The sequence below is a fragment of the Dendroctonus ponderosae genome, unplaced genomic scaffold, assembly GCF_020466585.1.
Source record: "Dendroctonus ponderosae isolate FM_Combo_2020 unplaced genomic scaffold, Dpon_F_20191213v2 Dpon_F_20191213_5, whole genome shotgun sequence".
Lineage (NCBI taxonomy): Eukaryota > Metazoa > Arthropoda > Insecta > Coleoptera > Curculionidae > Dendroctonus > Dendroctonus ponderosae.
In genome coordinates, this window is record NW_026018715.1 from 9151045 (window position 1) to 9164648 (window position 13604).

At 35.7% G+C, this 13604-nt stretch overlaps 2 protein-coding genes across 2 annotated transcripts in view; both read right to left on the reverse strand.

The window, feature by feature from the left end:
* The window catches only part of LOC109535187 (putative aminopeptidase W07G4.4), a 17881-nt gene extending 6713 nt beyond the window's left edge, over window positions 1-11168 (reverse strand). The window contains exons 1-7 of the mRNA XM_019901059.2: window positions 10866-11168; window positions 8250-8461; window positions 8017-8192; window positions 7791-7954; window positions 7232-7455; window positions 6525-6687; window positions 6343-6466 (exon numbers count right to left, since the gene is read on the reverse strand). Of these exons, the coding sequence (XP_019756618.2) occupies window positions 6343-6466; window positions 6525-6687; window positions 7232-7455; window positions 7791-7954; window positions 8017-8192; window positions 8250-8461; window positions 10866-10888 (1086 nt within the window). The 5' untranslated portion in view covers window positions 10889-11168. The remainder of the gene's footprint in view (window positions 1-6342; window positions 6467-6524; window positions 6688-7231; window positions 7456-7790; window positions 7955-8016; window positions 8193-8249; window positions 8462-10865) is intronic.
* A 752-nt stretch (window positions 11169-11920) lies between these two features.
* LOC109535188 lies at window positions 11921-13412 on the reverse strand. The gene is made up of 4 exons (XM_019901060.2): window positions 12775-13412; window positions 12569-12716; window positions 12330-12515; window positions 11921-12278 (listed from the first exon to the last, which is right to left on the reverse strand). Exons 1-4 carry the CDS (start codon window positions 12964-12966, stop codon window positions 12034-12036), a joined length of 771 nt encoding a protein of 256 aa, XP_019756619.2. The 5' UTR covers window positions 12967-13412; the 3' UTR covers window positions 11921-12033.
* Window positions 13413-13604: the final 192 nt, after the last annotated feature.

The following is a 13604-nucleotide window of genomic DNA, read 5'->3' on the forward strand; positions in this document are numbered from 1 at the left end:
CCCCCCCCCCTCGATCAAACCTTGACCTGATAGAGCAAAGAACGCTTTATCCAGTGGTGCTTCCAGCTTCTTTCCAACTCACTTAGTTTTTGCGAAAAAAATTATTCAAATAGAGTATGCAAACCGTTTTCGTTAGGAAACAACAAAGCACATCAAAGTAAAAATAAATCCATATTCAGTTGCAACTGTAAGAAATGTGAAGCTTTCGGTCTTAAGGCTTCTCTTGGCAAAATTATTGGAACTGATTTTGCAAACCGTCGACGCTTACAGTCGCCAATACACGTAAAAGTTTATTTAAAAACTCGCCCAAATTCACCAGGAAGTCGAATAAAAGTGAAACCTTCGGCTGTAAAAGAGCAAACTATTATCTATCCAATGGAATTATAAACATCATTTGTCTTCACATGGTTTCGACAAAAACAAATTGAAAATCAGTTTTGCAAGCCGCCGACGCTTATAGACACCAACAAACCGCAAAGTTTCAAAAGTCGCCTGAATTCAACAGGATCTATTGAAAGTCAAGCTTTCGCTTCTAATAGAGCAAAGGGCGCTTTATCGTGGTGCACCCAGAATATTTCCGGCCCACTCAGTTTTGGCAAGAAGAAGTATTAAAAATTAGTTCGCAAAACGTTGGGAGACAAAGCACACTAAAGTAAAAAGATTTTCCCAACTTGAGCAGAAACTCTAAAAAAAGTGTCGATTTCGATCCTAGGCGACCAAACTCAACTCCATTTGATCGTGTTTTTCACCTCGCATAGTTGCGGATGAAAAAAATATTGAAATTGATTTTTCAAACCATCGACGCTTACAGTCGCAATTACACGTCAAAGTTTAAAAACTCGCACAAATTCAACAGAACGGCGCATAAAAGTGAAACTTTTCGCTCTAAAAGAATTAATAATTATCTAGCCAATGGCATCATGGGTACCTACCCTTTGCCTCCAGATAGTTTTGGAGAAAAAAAATTAAAATGAGTTTGCAAAACGCCGACACTTATAGACGCCATAGTTTCAAACCTCGCTTCCATATTGAGTTGAACCTCTAAGAAGAGTAAAAATGTCTGATCTAATCTAATACCTCTGCTATATCGAATGGTGTATTGGGCATCATTTCACCTCACCTAGTTGTAAATGTAAAATTTATCCACACAATTTATTCGCATAAAAGTGAGTCGCACACTTTGGAATCGTCCTTTTGATCTCGTCCAAGTTCAAAAACTAGTGCAAATTCGACAGAAGGTCTAATAAAAGACATTCATTTGGCTCTAATAGACCAAACTAAAATCAAAGTTTAAAAAATCACCCAAATTTTGTAGACAATCTACGACAAGTAAACCTTTAGGACCTAATGCTCTAAAATCCGTTCTATTGAATACTGTATTGGAAATCTTTTCCGCTCACCCAGTTGTGAAGAAAAAAATTATTGAATTTGCAAAACATTGGCGCTTACAGCGCCAAGGTATAAAAACCTGCCCAAATTCAACAGAAACATTGACATATTTTTGCCTCAGTATGTTTTGGGGAAAGAACAATTGGAAGTGAGAACAAAACACACAAAAAATGAAAGTTTTTGTAAACAATCGCCATAAGGGGTTTTGGGATGTTTCTAAATTTTCTGCAAATTTCCTCAAGTAGTTTTAATCTGACTGTAACAAGGCAATCATTTTCAAGTCTTCATTCAGGTCACTGGGAGAAAAGCCTCCTACTGAGCTTTTGAAACTAGCTATAAATAATAAAACTATGCAAAAAATCTGTTTACAATTATGATGAATATTTAGAGTTCACGTTGAGTCACGTTTCGACCTATTGAAAATATGTCGCCCCAATTAAGTTTCTAACGTTTTGCATTCAAATAATACATATTTATGGAGTGGGTAGCCGACTTTTTATAATCGCGTTTATAGATATTGTGGTGATTATTAGTTTTTGCAAAAACTTGGTATTTAAGCGTTATTAAAATCGACTTTTTTCGATTGGAGGAGTTGCGCTTGGCTTGGACACGTGAAAAGGTGTAGCTGTGTTATTCACACATGATTAAATATGTAGAATATTTGTGTTTAAAGATTGTTTTGCCCTAGATATTTATATCAGTGGGTGTTAACATAAGCTTAGACGCAGTTTTTATTATTAACAAGGTTTACTCCAATTCCATGACTCATTCCTAAAAACAGATAGTTCAACAACATTTTTGTATTCAGCGCATTTCTCCCCTCTGAGGCGCAATCTTTCTGATTACTAATTCATTAGATTGTCTCAGTCCATCAGATTTCGAATCTTGTCCTTGACTTTACGCGTTAAGTTCTGCGATGTAAGATAATAGAAATTCAGCCGATTTGCAAGGCAAAAAACTTAAAAAATGTTCAAATTCAAACCGAATCTTGCGAAGGTCGAACACCAAACCATATATCTTTGTAACCGTATCAACGCAACCAAATAAATATTTCTTAGGTCAGTTTCAGGACGACCTTGTTGAATTATTCGTGTATTGGATAAATTATGTTAGACCATTGTTTTTTAAGGGGGAAAATGTATTTGAATGTAATTTGGCTGGAAAAATATGATGTAAACAGAAGTAAAGCTAGCAATAAATTTGGACACTTGCAGGTCTAGTTCAAGGGTTTTTATCTTCCAAGATTGCTGTACGTCTTCTACTAGCCGACAGAAAATGATAAGACTTTCGACGCCTTTAAAATTGGGCGTAGCGCCTCCCCACGTGCCTCCCTATTGAAATTGGCATAAAAATGGAGCAACTGACCCTTTTTCTTCCAATGCCACGCTTTTGGTTAATTTTGTCTTGCCTTGTTAGATAAATTTGAATAATGTGATAGTTGACTGGGTCTCCCTCCAGTGGACCCCGGAGCCATCTAGGTATCCGCTCGAATTCACACATTCTCCAACGCATCCGCCGAGCAATGGAAAAACCACATTGTTTTTAGACCGGGGAATAAGAAGATAGAAACGGATTGGTCAATATATGAGATTGGTCGCAAATAACGCTCTCAAGTCAGGTCGGGTTTTTGGAAATTGGAACGAAAGGAGCCCTTTTTGTGTTCTTTCGTTCCTTTTCCACATTTAAAATGAATACGGAATGAGGGCGAACTTCGTAGTCAGTTTAACATTATCAAAAATCTGGATTTAGAAGTGGAAAGTTTTTTTAAATAAAATAGACAACAGACGCCAAAAGTTCTAACAACACAAGTCTCTTGGAGGTCTCCCCCACAATGAGGCAATATGATTCAGATGCATTAGCAACATTTACAAAAAATTAAGAATTGTCAGTTTCACAAAATACATTTGCGTAAAATGGCATATTTTTGATTCCCACCTATCAACAACATTTTCCCCATTAGCATTACGCAGATTCCTGCTGCTTTATGCGCAAATCAACAAAGGTAGCAAGCAAATAGAAGAAACACGCCCGTCTTAATAATCGAACTATAAACTAGTCACTTTCAGCATCAGTTGAGAACACTTCAATTTTTCAAAATGTACGTTTTCAATTGAATTCCTGAAGCAAGAATCTAAATACTTGTATTTGAATGCCTGTCTACTCTCACTAAATTATACGTAAAATCACAGTCATTTGATAAGTTTAAATTTATCATAACAAGTGAATCCGCGACAATCAACCCCAAGGTGAGTTAAGTGCCAATAACCATATCTGTTTCTATTTAGCAGCAATATTTGCTGCTTGATTTGATTCCAAAGTGTTTTGATAAATAATCAACACTTTAGCTACATGTGAAATCCTGCAATTTATATTCAAACAATTTATGTCGCAGAATTAATCAAATGGATTCCATCTTACCTCCATAAAATATAGCCCAACTAAGTAAAAGTAAAATTAATTCGAAAATACCCAACTGGCCGGATATTAAACTACACCTATATAAGGTACTACATGTAAAGCTGAAAATTATATAATTTTACATGAGCTCGTAATGATTGCTATAATAGTTGAATTTTAATAATTATCAATCAATATAAATTTTTAAATACTGATGTTTCATAACGCTGTAAAAAGCCCCAGGAATGTTTATTTGAACATTAATTCATTTGATATAGTTTCTAGGAAGTTAATAACATAATTATTACAGTTGGTAATTGCATTTTCCATGTAACATTAATGGACTGTTCTGATCCCAACTTCAGTTGGAGCAATTTAATTTAAAATCCTCAAAGTTTCCTAATCATTTTTCGGCTTCCATAAGTAAACGCGTCTGCTTGCATTACAAAGATTTGAAGTTTGTAAAAGTTATTTGTCAGTTTAAACGTTGTTTTCTTTTACGCAAATGGATTTAGTCCTCACTTTTGCATAATTTTTAATTCGGCGTATTTTCAAGAGACTACCAGTTAAGTAGCGGATTGTAAATCGTTCAGATATTTTCTGGATTTGCAAGCTTTTTTAATTCCCATATTTGCTTGAAAGCTACGATTCTTGAAGAGCAGCTGTAGCTTTCCCGTTACAAAAACCATAAACAAACACGCAATTAACATTTTAAATGTTCAATAAGTCTATCATTTTGGTTCTAGAAGCTAAAAAAAGGTTAAATAACTGTTATTGAAGCAGTAAAGCCAACAAGTGTTTTTAAGCTTCGAATATAGTTCGGATTTTAAAATATTTGAATCAACGTTTTGACGATAAGTAGAAAATCATGTAGAATACATTAAGATGGGAATCAGATAGAAGATAGAAAAGTGGTATCTAATAGTAAATATTTTAACTGTGCCCAAAATACAGAAGCAATGATTGTAGCAAAGCGTTAACACAACAGAGAATACATTTTGAAACTTTTCAGCTTGTGCTAATGATTACATTTGTCGATAGCTTCTGAACATTTTACCTAACAAGTTTTTGAATAATGCGACTAAGATTATAATGGATAAAACAAAATTCAGATGAAGAAATGGACAGTTTTCTAAAAAATTGCAACAAGAAATTCATGTACATTTTTTTCTAATGATTCGTTTTTGAAGTTCAATTTTTAGGTCAAATTTGGACTTTCGGACTAAATACCAAACGATTCATAAATTATAATGATTCCAAACTGAACTCAACTTGATATAAAAATTAGGCAAAGTTTTTTTATTGCGCACTTAGCTTAAAACTAATTTTTTTGATTGTAAGTTTGTTATTTGCACAAAAACCTGTAATTAGGTGCTAATGGCCTCAATGTAAAATAATTCGAATTCATATTTTTCGATTATTTTCTCTCATTTGCAGACTCAACTTCAGTTAAACTAGATAACACACGTTTTCTTTGACTCGTCTACGATTTTGTTTAATCATCTGATTCTTCTTGCTGGAATTTTATTTTCTTCATATCATCTAGTACGTTTTCTCAATTTAATTAGAGCATCAGTTTTTAAGAAACCAAATACAATCAAAAACTGTTAATTTTTAAAGCACTGTAGTAACAGACAAGATTTTTTAGTTCACATCGGAACTGCCTGGGCAGTGAATTACTATAGCGTATTATTGATAGTGAATTTTTATGTAAATGAAGTTAAAACAAACAAGTAGGTGGACTGTGCAATGCACGTTTCCATTACATAATGCGATGATCGAATCACGTGTGACATTTACCGGGTAGAAAATAAAAATAAGAATAAATAACAGGTACGTGAATTAAATTAAGTTTTTTATATGCAGAAACGGTAGTTTTCTTGATTGAGAAGGCGTATTAACAGGAATTTTATAGCTTTTTTTACAGAACTGAACCATTTGAAAGTAAACGATTGTTATAATGCAATGTCACGGCATCGTCCATTAATAATATTTTACAGGATTTTCCTTTTTTCTGCTATCCGCATTATTTATTACGGTAAAATTACCTCATAGGGCTTTTTTCTTACGTCTCCTGATTAACTCACTGATCAGCCATGAAATATTGATATTGTATCGAAGTGATTTTATTACACGAACATGTGCCAATCTATGTTGTGTCACATATCAAGCAAGTCCAGATATTACATAGAGGAATTTACATGGAAAAAACACAAAAATGTCCGTATTGGCCTATTTATAAGGCCCCACACACTACAATACTAATTAAAGGACACAGTGATCCGATAAATCTAGATCAAAGCTTTATTTCTAACATGAAAAAACCACAGAGCTAATGATTTAATTGCTGTTATGCATCTGATTTGCAATTGTCAGGCTTATGTGAAAAATTCAGCCCATGACATTTAAAGGCGAATTAATTATGAGCCGATAATGATGTAAAACAATTACATTATATTGGGCCAGGATCTTTGTATGTTGCGCAACAGGAAAAATGTTGCCGGCATCATTTGCATATAATACCGGATTTATTTATTAATTTTTTCTGGTACTTACCCTGCATAAAATATCAGCCATTATCATCCGTCCCTCGGCATCGGTGTTGATAATTCGCACTCTAGCTCCCGATCTTGCAGTTATAACTTCGTCAGCCACGTAGCTGTTTGAGCCGATGCTATTTCTGCAAATCAAAGTCTTGCTCAATGTGTGAGCGACAGGATTTTGAAACATTCACAAACCTCACAATGCCCACTCCTGCCACAACTCGAACATTCTTCGGCTGCAGAAGATTCACTACCTGGAGGAATCCCAACACGGCAGCTGCTCCACATTTGTCTCTGGACATTCCCACCATATGTCCTCCGACTTTAACATCAGCACCGCCAGTATCATAAGTAACACCTGAAAAAAACATCTCTAACTCAGAAACTTGAGGATTATTGTGGTTCCTGACAAATCGGCGTAGTTCATTATGTAAAGTTTTTTAAGCTGACTTACTTTAGAGTGGCGGATTGTATAAAAAAGGTTGACAATAAATTAGGGAAAGTTTACTGCCATTAAAGCTAAACAATTTCTATTAAAAAAGAACATCGAAAATGCATTTTGCATGAGTAAAATTTGTTTGGGGCATTTCGTACTAGCTAAGTAACTACTAAATGGCGAACTTTGCAGGACTATTTTGGGGGAACTTCGATGTGTGTCTGGAAGCGCAATTTACTATGTCGAACTTTCCACAAGCTTTTTTCAACGCCTTTTGGTTCTAGAATGATTCCCACTTCATCGAACTATTGAGTCAATTTTTACAATACTGCCGAAGAAATTGAGCGTAATTATAAAACGTTTTTTAAAAAAAACCTTTTATGCTCTGAAACAGATTTTTTTGGTATCCGCAATTTATTTTTACTGGTTAATTCGATAAATATATTTTTTATCCCTGGCCTGTTACCTTTTCCAACCAGAAACAGCGTTTCTTTGGGTGTTTCTGGCGGTTGATATTCCAGAAAAATAATCCTTCCCTTATGGCGGTCTTGGGAGCTGGCGGCTCTGTTTACGGCCTCAAACAGCGGATATTCTTTCTTAATTCGCTGAATATCACTGATCACCTCCACCTTAATCGAGGAGTTTGCAAATAGGTCAGTCACGTATTCTTCTACTCTCGGCGGCGCCATCCTAAATTAGTAAAAAATGAATTAAACTAAAAAAGTAAGGAAAATATGTCATAATTATATTAGTAAATAGTCTAGTGCATAACATTGTAAATAAGCTGGCGTTATATCAAGTTGAACTTCAACCTCGCTATTGTGCTGAGGAAAAGTACAAACATCGCTTTATTTAAGTACAGAGGCATAATAGATAAGCCCATTATAATATACCCAGAGATAATACCAATATCAGTGGGAATTTTCAGAATTATTACAATAATTAACACTTAATATCAAGTCCCCCACTTGAGATGACTGAGACCAGGGACAAGTTCTCCCTTATCGCTGGCTGAGATTATTCACCTTTCAGGATCGGCGCCTCCTATATCATAAGCAACCCTTTTTCCCGACTCGATAACTGCAGCTAGTTGGACGAGCGATTGGGTTTGGGCCTCGTTGTTTGTCCAAACTCCCAAATAGTCCACTTTTTGTGTCTTCGACGGGTCATGTTCCCGCACCTCCAAAGGCTGCAATTATTTAAACCGTTCAAACTTCCATAACGTAATTTAAAAAGACTGCGCTTTATTACCGTATATAAGCTTCTCAAAACCTCCAGTAGAGTAACGAGAGGTCCATTTGCAAAGGTCTGATTTTCCTCGAGGACCAGCAAAGGTCTTTTGCTGCCTGCTTTCAAGGCCCGTTTAATGCCAGCCGCACCTGCGGTCTGGAAGACGCGTACATCGTCATAATCTGGATCCACTGGGCCTGCAGACAATTCCATTATTATTACGATTACTTTTCTGGGAATATTTCTATACATACCCGTAGGGGCATAAATGAATCGCTTAGCTGGCAGCTGAACCGGCAGCAAAGCTAGCTCAGTTTTTAAGGCTGGATCGAGCTCTAAGGCTGCTGACACAGCTTTGGAAAGAATGTTGGAGCTGATTTTTTGGTCAGGCGATACGACTAAGATCAGCGAGTCATAATTTGGACTGTCCAAGGAAGGCTCAGCTCGTAGCTGAGTTACTGGGGGTCTAAAACAACATGGTCTTTTGAAGAAAAAGCTGTGTAGCCTGGTTAGTTGCTGGGGCGTTTTATATAGATTTATTAATAACATTGCTTGCAATGTTGATCACACACAATCATGCGATTTACGTTGGTATTAAGCGAGATTTGATAAGTGTTACGCATTCAATGGCATGATTTGCTCAGAGCATACAAGCTGTTTAATCACTGAACTCTTATCTATAGTACAATATATTTATACAATGTATTTGGCTTTGAATCTTAGGTTGGAAACACTTCCTTAACCCAAAAAACATGCATGTGAAATTTAGACTTTTGACCGAATTTTCAAAATTTCCCCCAATTTTCCCCCGGTCAATTTTTTCAATAAATGTAAAATTTTCAAACTGTCTCGAATTTTACGAGAAAAACACGCTCGAATTCAGATCCGAAATATTCCATATTTTTTGTTCAGTTCAAGCGGCTCTTTCGGCGTTCACCATCTTTATCCGACTATATTTTTCTAATTATAGTTACGGACACGTATTAAAAACACACATGTGAAATTTTGACTTTTGTTCAAAATGTTCATAAAGGTGAGCCTGGATTGGAAAAGTTTTTCAAAATATTTAGAATTTTACATCGCTTTTATCTGTAGGAAATGGGGAATGCAACGAGCGTTATTGAAAAACACAGTCGAAGTTACAGCTGCGAAATAATCGACATTTTTGGTTTATTTTAAGCCACTTTTTGTCGCTCTATATTTATTATACATATTATGCATATGCACATTAGGGAGTTTCATAATCGGGGAAAAAACCATTGAGCTCAAAAAATATGCATACAAATGTTTGTTTTTTACCAAAATTTAGGGAATTAAAAAAAGTTCCTCAAAATGTTGCAAATTTTGCTTCATTATCATCTTTAGGAAACGAGGAATGCAACGAGATCAGTGAAAAACACATTCAACATTTCAGATCTGAAATAATTTTTGATTTGTTGTGACAGTTTTGTTCATTTTAAGCGATTTTGAGCAGTCGATTTTTTCTTTACTATAGAAACATTTTATGTATGCATATTAAGGAGCTTCTTTTGCCGCAAAAAATGCAGTGAGCTCAGAAAACACGCACGTGAAATTTTGATTTTTCACCGAAATTTTCATCAGAGTAGGGGTGAATTTTTCAAAAATATAAAAAACGCACTCGAAGTTTCAGATCCGAAATACTCGACATTTTTGGTTCATTTAAGCGGTGTTTGTAATTTCAAACGGACGGTATGTTCCTTATTTTAGACTGGAACTCATTATAAATGCAAATCAGGGAACTTTTCAGACCGAAAAAAATTAAGCGAGCTCCGAAAAACGTAAAATTTAAACTTCTAGCCGAAATTTTCATAAGGTCGATTTTTTTCAAAAATATCAAGTTTCTCAACAAATAATGCAACAAACTCCAAAATTTTTAACCGACGAGATGTTCCTCCTTATAGACTGGAAGCCTTTATAAATCCATATCAGACAACTTAGAATAATCCATTGAGCTAAAAAAACACGCGGTGTTTTTCGATTTTTTCAAAAAGTTTCTCAAAATGACTCAAATTTTCAGTTTCAGTTTCAGAAACACTCGAAGTTTCAGATCCAAAATAATCGACATTTTTGGTTCACTTTAAAGGGTTTTTAACCAACAATATCTTATTATAGCTTCGAACTCATTTATAAGTTAAGCGAAAACCACTCATTACCAGAATGTAAATGTGAACATTTGGCTTTAAGATGCATTTAAAAATAGACCACATTTATTAGGAATAATAGCGAAACAGAAACATATGTTCGCAACTCCTCAAGTTTGTAATTATTTCTACATACGTATCAAATATTTTCCTTATTATTAGACGACACTCGGTGGTTTTTGTAATTTAAATAGTCATTAAACCTTGTTACTTAGCGGTTTTTGCATTATCAGAACAATGGCAAGGTGTTTTTTTTCGAGATAATGATTTCAACATTTAGAACATGTCATACTTCTAATATTTGTATAGTTTGTTGCAATGGTAAATCCTTGTGAATCCCGATAAGATAACGACAAAAAAAAACAAAATTACATGTTAACAGTGAATTAATAATATGTAGTTTTAAAAATAAAATACAGACTTAACTGGAAAAAATCGAAGTTTGGGATACATTTTTAAGGCAATTTTCTAATCAAAATTGCTTAATTTTGACTTTTGAAAGCTGACGAACTTGAATACTAAAAAGGTGTGATTTTCACAGAACCGAAGAACTAGAAAACTGTTGTCTTCCTAAAAACGGTATTAACGATCACCAAAATCAATTTCAAAATCATTCTGGCTAGAAAAAAATACATTGCAGAGTGTGCGCTTAAAGCAACAACAAAAAATGTTTTTGAAAATGTTAAAGAAAAAACAAAGGATAGTTACCCATTGCTGCTGCTGACAGTCATATTGAAGCTCACTGCACACTTTGTTCAGATGCAACCAAGTGAACGAGAGAAACGAAAAATTCAGACCGCGTAATCGATTTTAACGTAAAATAATAAAACGGTTTTTATTTGTTACTAGATGAGTGTGTTTAACAATATGATAATAATCACATTTTCTGCCAACGTTTTAAAGCTTTTGTTGTAAATTAATCTAATGCGGCGTAGGAGGCTATTTTTAGTACTAATTTTGTAAATGCAAGCTAAAAATGATATCTGCTATTGAATTTACGGATTTACTGATTTCCTTGGTGAATAGTGCATGGCCAACATCCCACGTTGTCAGATATTCATTTCCTTGTTCATAGGGACGTGGTTATCAATAATTTTTTTTTAACTATCTTTGTGATATATCATATTCTCGCAAATTATGCATGCAAGAATTTAAGCAACTTGCTATCGCGTGACGAAGATTGAAGATTAAAAAATCTGCAAGCAATATTTGGCAACAGTCTTCGGAAAGTTGTGACCCCTATGCAACAACCAACCACAACCATGCAAAGATCAACAGCTTAGAAACTCATTTCAAAGCGATCCATTTTCACATTTTCGGTTTTTCTCATGGATTTAAACATTTCCTATTAGATGGCAGCATATTGTAGCACTGATGGTTTTTACGTTTGAAAATCGGCAATATTCCATTGTTTGTTCTCTTGTTCAGAGCCCATGAAGATTTAATACACATCGATTCTCTTTAAGGACAAAAGTGTCCTCAAATCTACAGGTTAAATTAAAAAAGCATTGCTACTTTTCATCGTGTTTAGCGCTTTCTAAAAACTTTGAAAATTACATTTGCCTTCGCTTTTTTGTACAGCGCAAGATTGATCCACATTCGCCATTATTGAAAAATAATGAAGCCTCCATAAAGCATTGAATATTCGCCATCCAAATTCATTTCAAATTTTCGATGGCTTCATTCTAGTGACCGACTTGCGAACATTTGAAACGTGCTCGGATTAAAACCGAAGTCTGTCTCCATTCAATGAAACAACCGCATCTAGTTAAATGCTTGAACACCGTTCTTCTCCAAAATCAAGCTTTAATAAAAACAAATAAATTAACAATGCACAAAATAAATATCCGCCGAATCTAATCAGCCAGGAAGATTTTTATGGGCGACTAGTGGATGATCCAGAAGAGCTGGAAGACCCTGGGTAGTAAGCCGAATAGGCCAAGTTCTGGGCCTCGTTGCTAGATCCAGACCAGACTCTTTGGTAGGGTCCTCCAGTGTTGGGTTCCCAGCCTGGTTCGTATGAACTTGGAGGAGCTGTGGAGGGACCTGGAGCTGGAGCTCCGTACAAAGACGCTGGAGGTTCGGGTGCTGGTCCCATGGTCATCATTGGCATAGGCATTCCTATAACGCGCAAATTTAGTGGTTGCGATTGAAGTTGTTCGGAAACATTACCTGATTTGGCGCACAATTGGTAGATGATAAAACCGAGAACTAAAACAATAGCCAATTTGGAGAGGATGAGGGCTTTGAAGGCTTTCAAGCTGGCAAGAGCGACGAAAATGGGCATCAGCAACTTGGTTTTCAGTTTGAAGAGGATCAGGAATGGAAGCAACAGCTTCTTCTTCAGAATTCCTCGGGCTGTCGAAGCAATTTTCGATTTTGTTGAGTTGAATCCCCAGCTTGATACTTACATTGATTTTCATCAGCTACAATATCCAAGCCGGTCGCGGGGTTGTAAACAATGTCGGTGTTCTCAGCGAGGATTTCTGGAACTCGCAGCTTAAACTCTTGGGTTTCTAGTACGCGAGCGGCGCGCTTGTAGATGGCATTGTCAATGTTCTACCAAACAACCCCTGATCAGTAACAGTTTTTAAAAATGCTCATATCATTTCAGTACCTGAACGCTCCTTCCCTCAGACTGCAGGCCCAAAATGTTATCCAAATATTCCAAAACGTATCCCTTAACACACCCCATATCACCACATTTGCTCAGTACCACTGATACCAATTGATCACCCGATCGGGGTGTAACATCTGCAGCCCCTACAGCCACGACAGCCGCTAAAAGTGCACAAGTCAACCTCCACATTTTTTTTGTTGTTGTTGCTCACAGATTGACAGAACACTAATCAATGAATTTTTAATTCGGTGGGTGCAGTTTTATACGACAATCATACCGGGTCACTTTGCATTTCGCTGATTTGTATAATGATTAGGGAGTACCGAATACCTGAGCAAAGATGGTTGGGTTCCGCTAAATAGATCCGGTAGTAGTTGATATTCTAAGCACGGTCAACAGTTCGCTTTTTAAAGATGCTCCTATGTAGAATTCGAAATTCAGGTTGCCATCGGTGCCATGATGGATGAACTTTAAAGAAGTGCGTCTTTGGGTAATAATTCATCGTTATTTTGTCCATTGTACGTTTCGTGAATTCTGAAGTTGATTTTTAGTTTCTCTTTCTTGTAGTCAATACTAACTTGGTCTCGTTTCTAAGTTGCTTCACTTATAGACAGAATTGCTGTCCATACCGTCTGCCAAAAAAAGTGCGTAGACCCAAATTAATACTTGGAAAAAAATTGGAAACTTAAAGCATTAGACGCATATCATCTACACATAGAATTTAAGTTCAGCGAAACGAATTATGGAATTTTTTCCTTTCAATATTAGACTAATTCCTGGATAGAAGAATTGAAATACTTTTTATTAACAGGTATTCAATATTTCAA

What these genes read in the sequence shown, in the direction of transcription:
- LOC109535188 (XM_019901060.2), bottom strand. Translation starts at nt 12,966, where the DNA reads ATGTGGAGGTTGACTTGTGCACTTTTAGCGGCTGTCGTGGCTGTAGGG. An exon ending in CTGAGGGAAGGAGCGTTCAG is followed by an intron (nt 12,717 to 12,774) that starts GTACTGAAATGA and finishes GTTGTTTGGTAG; the next exon opens with AACATTGACAATGCCATCTA. An exon ending in TGTAGCTGATGAAAATCAAT is followed by an intron (nt 12,516 to 12,568) that starts GTAAGTATCAAG and finishes TTGCTTCGACAG; the next exon opens with CCCGAGGAATTCTGAAGAAG.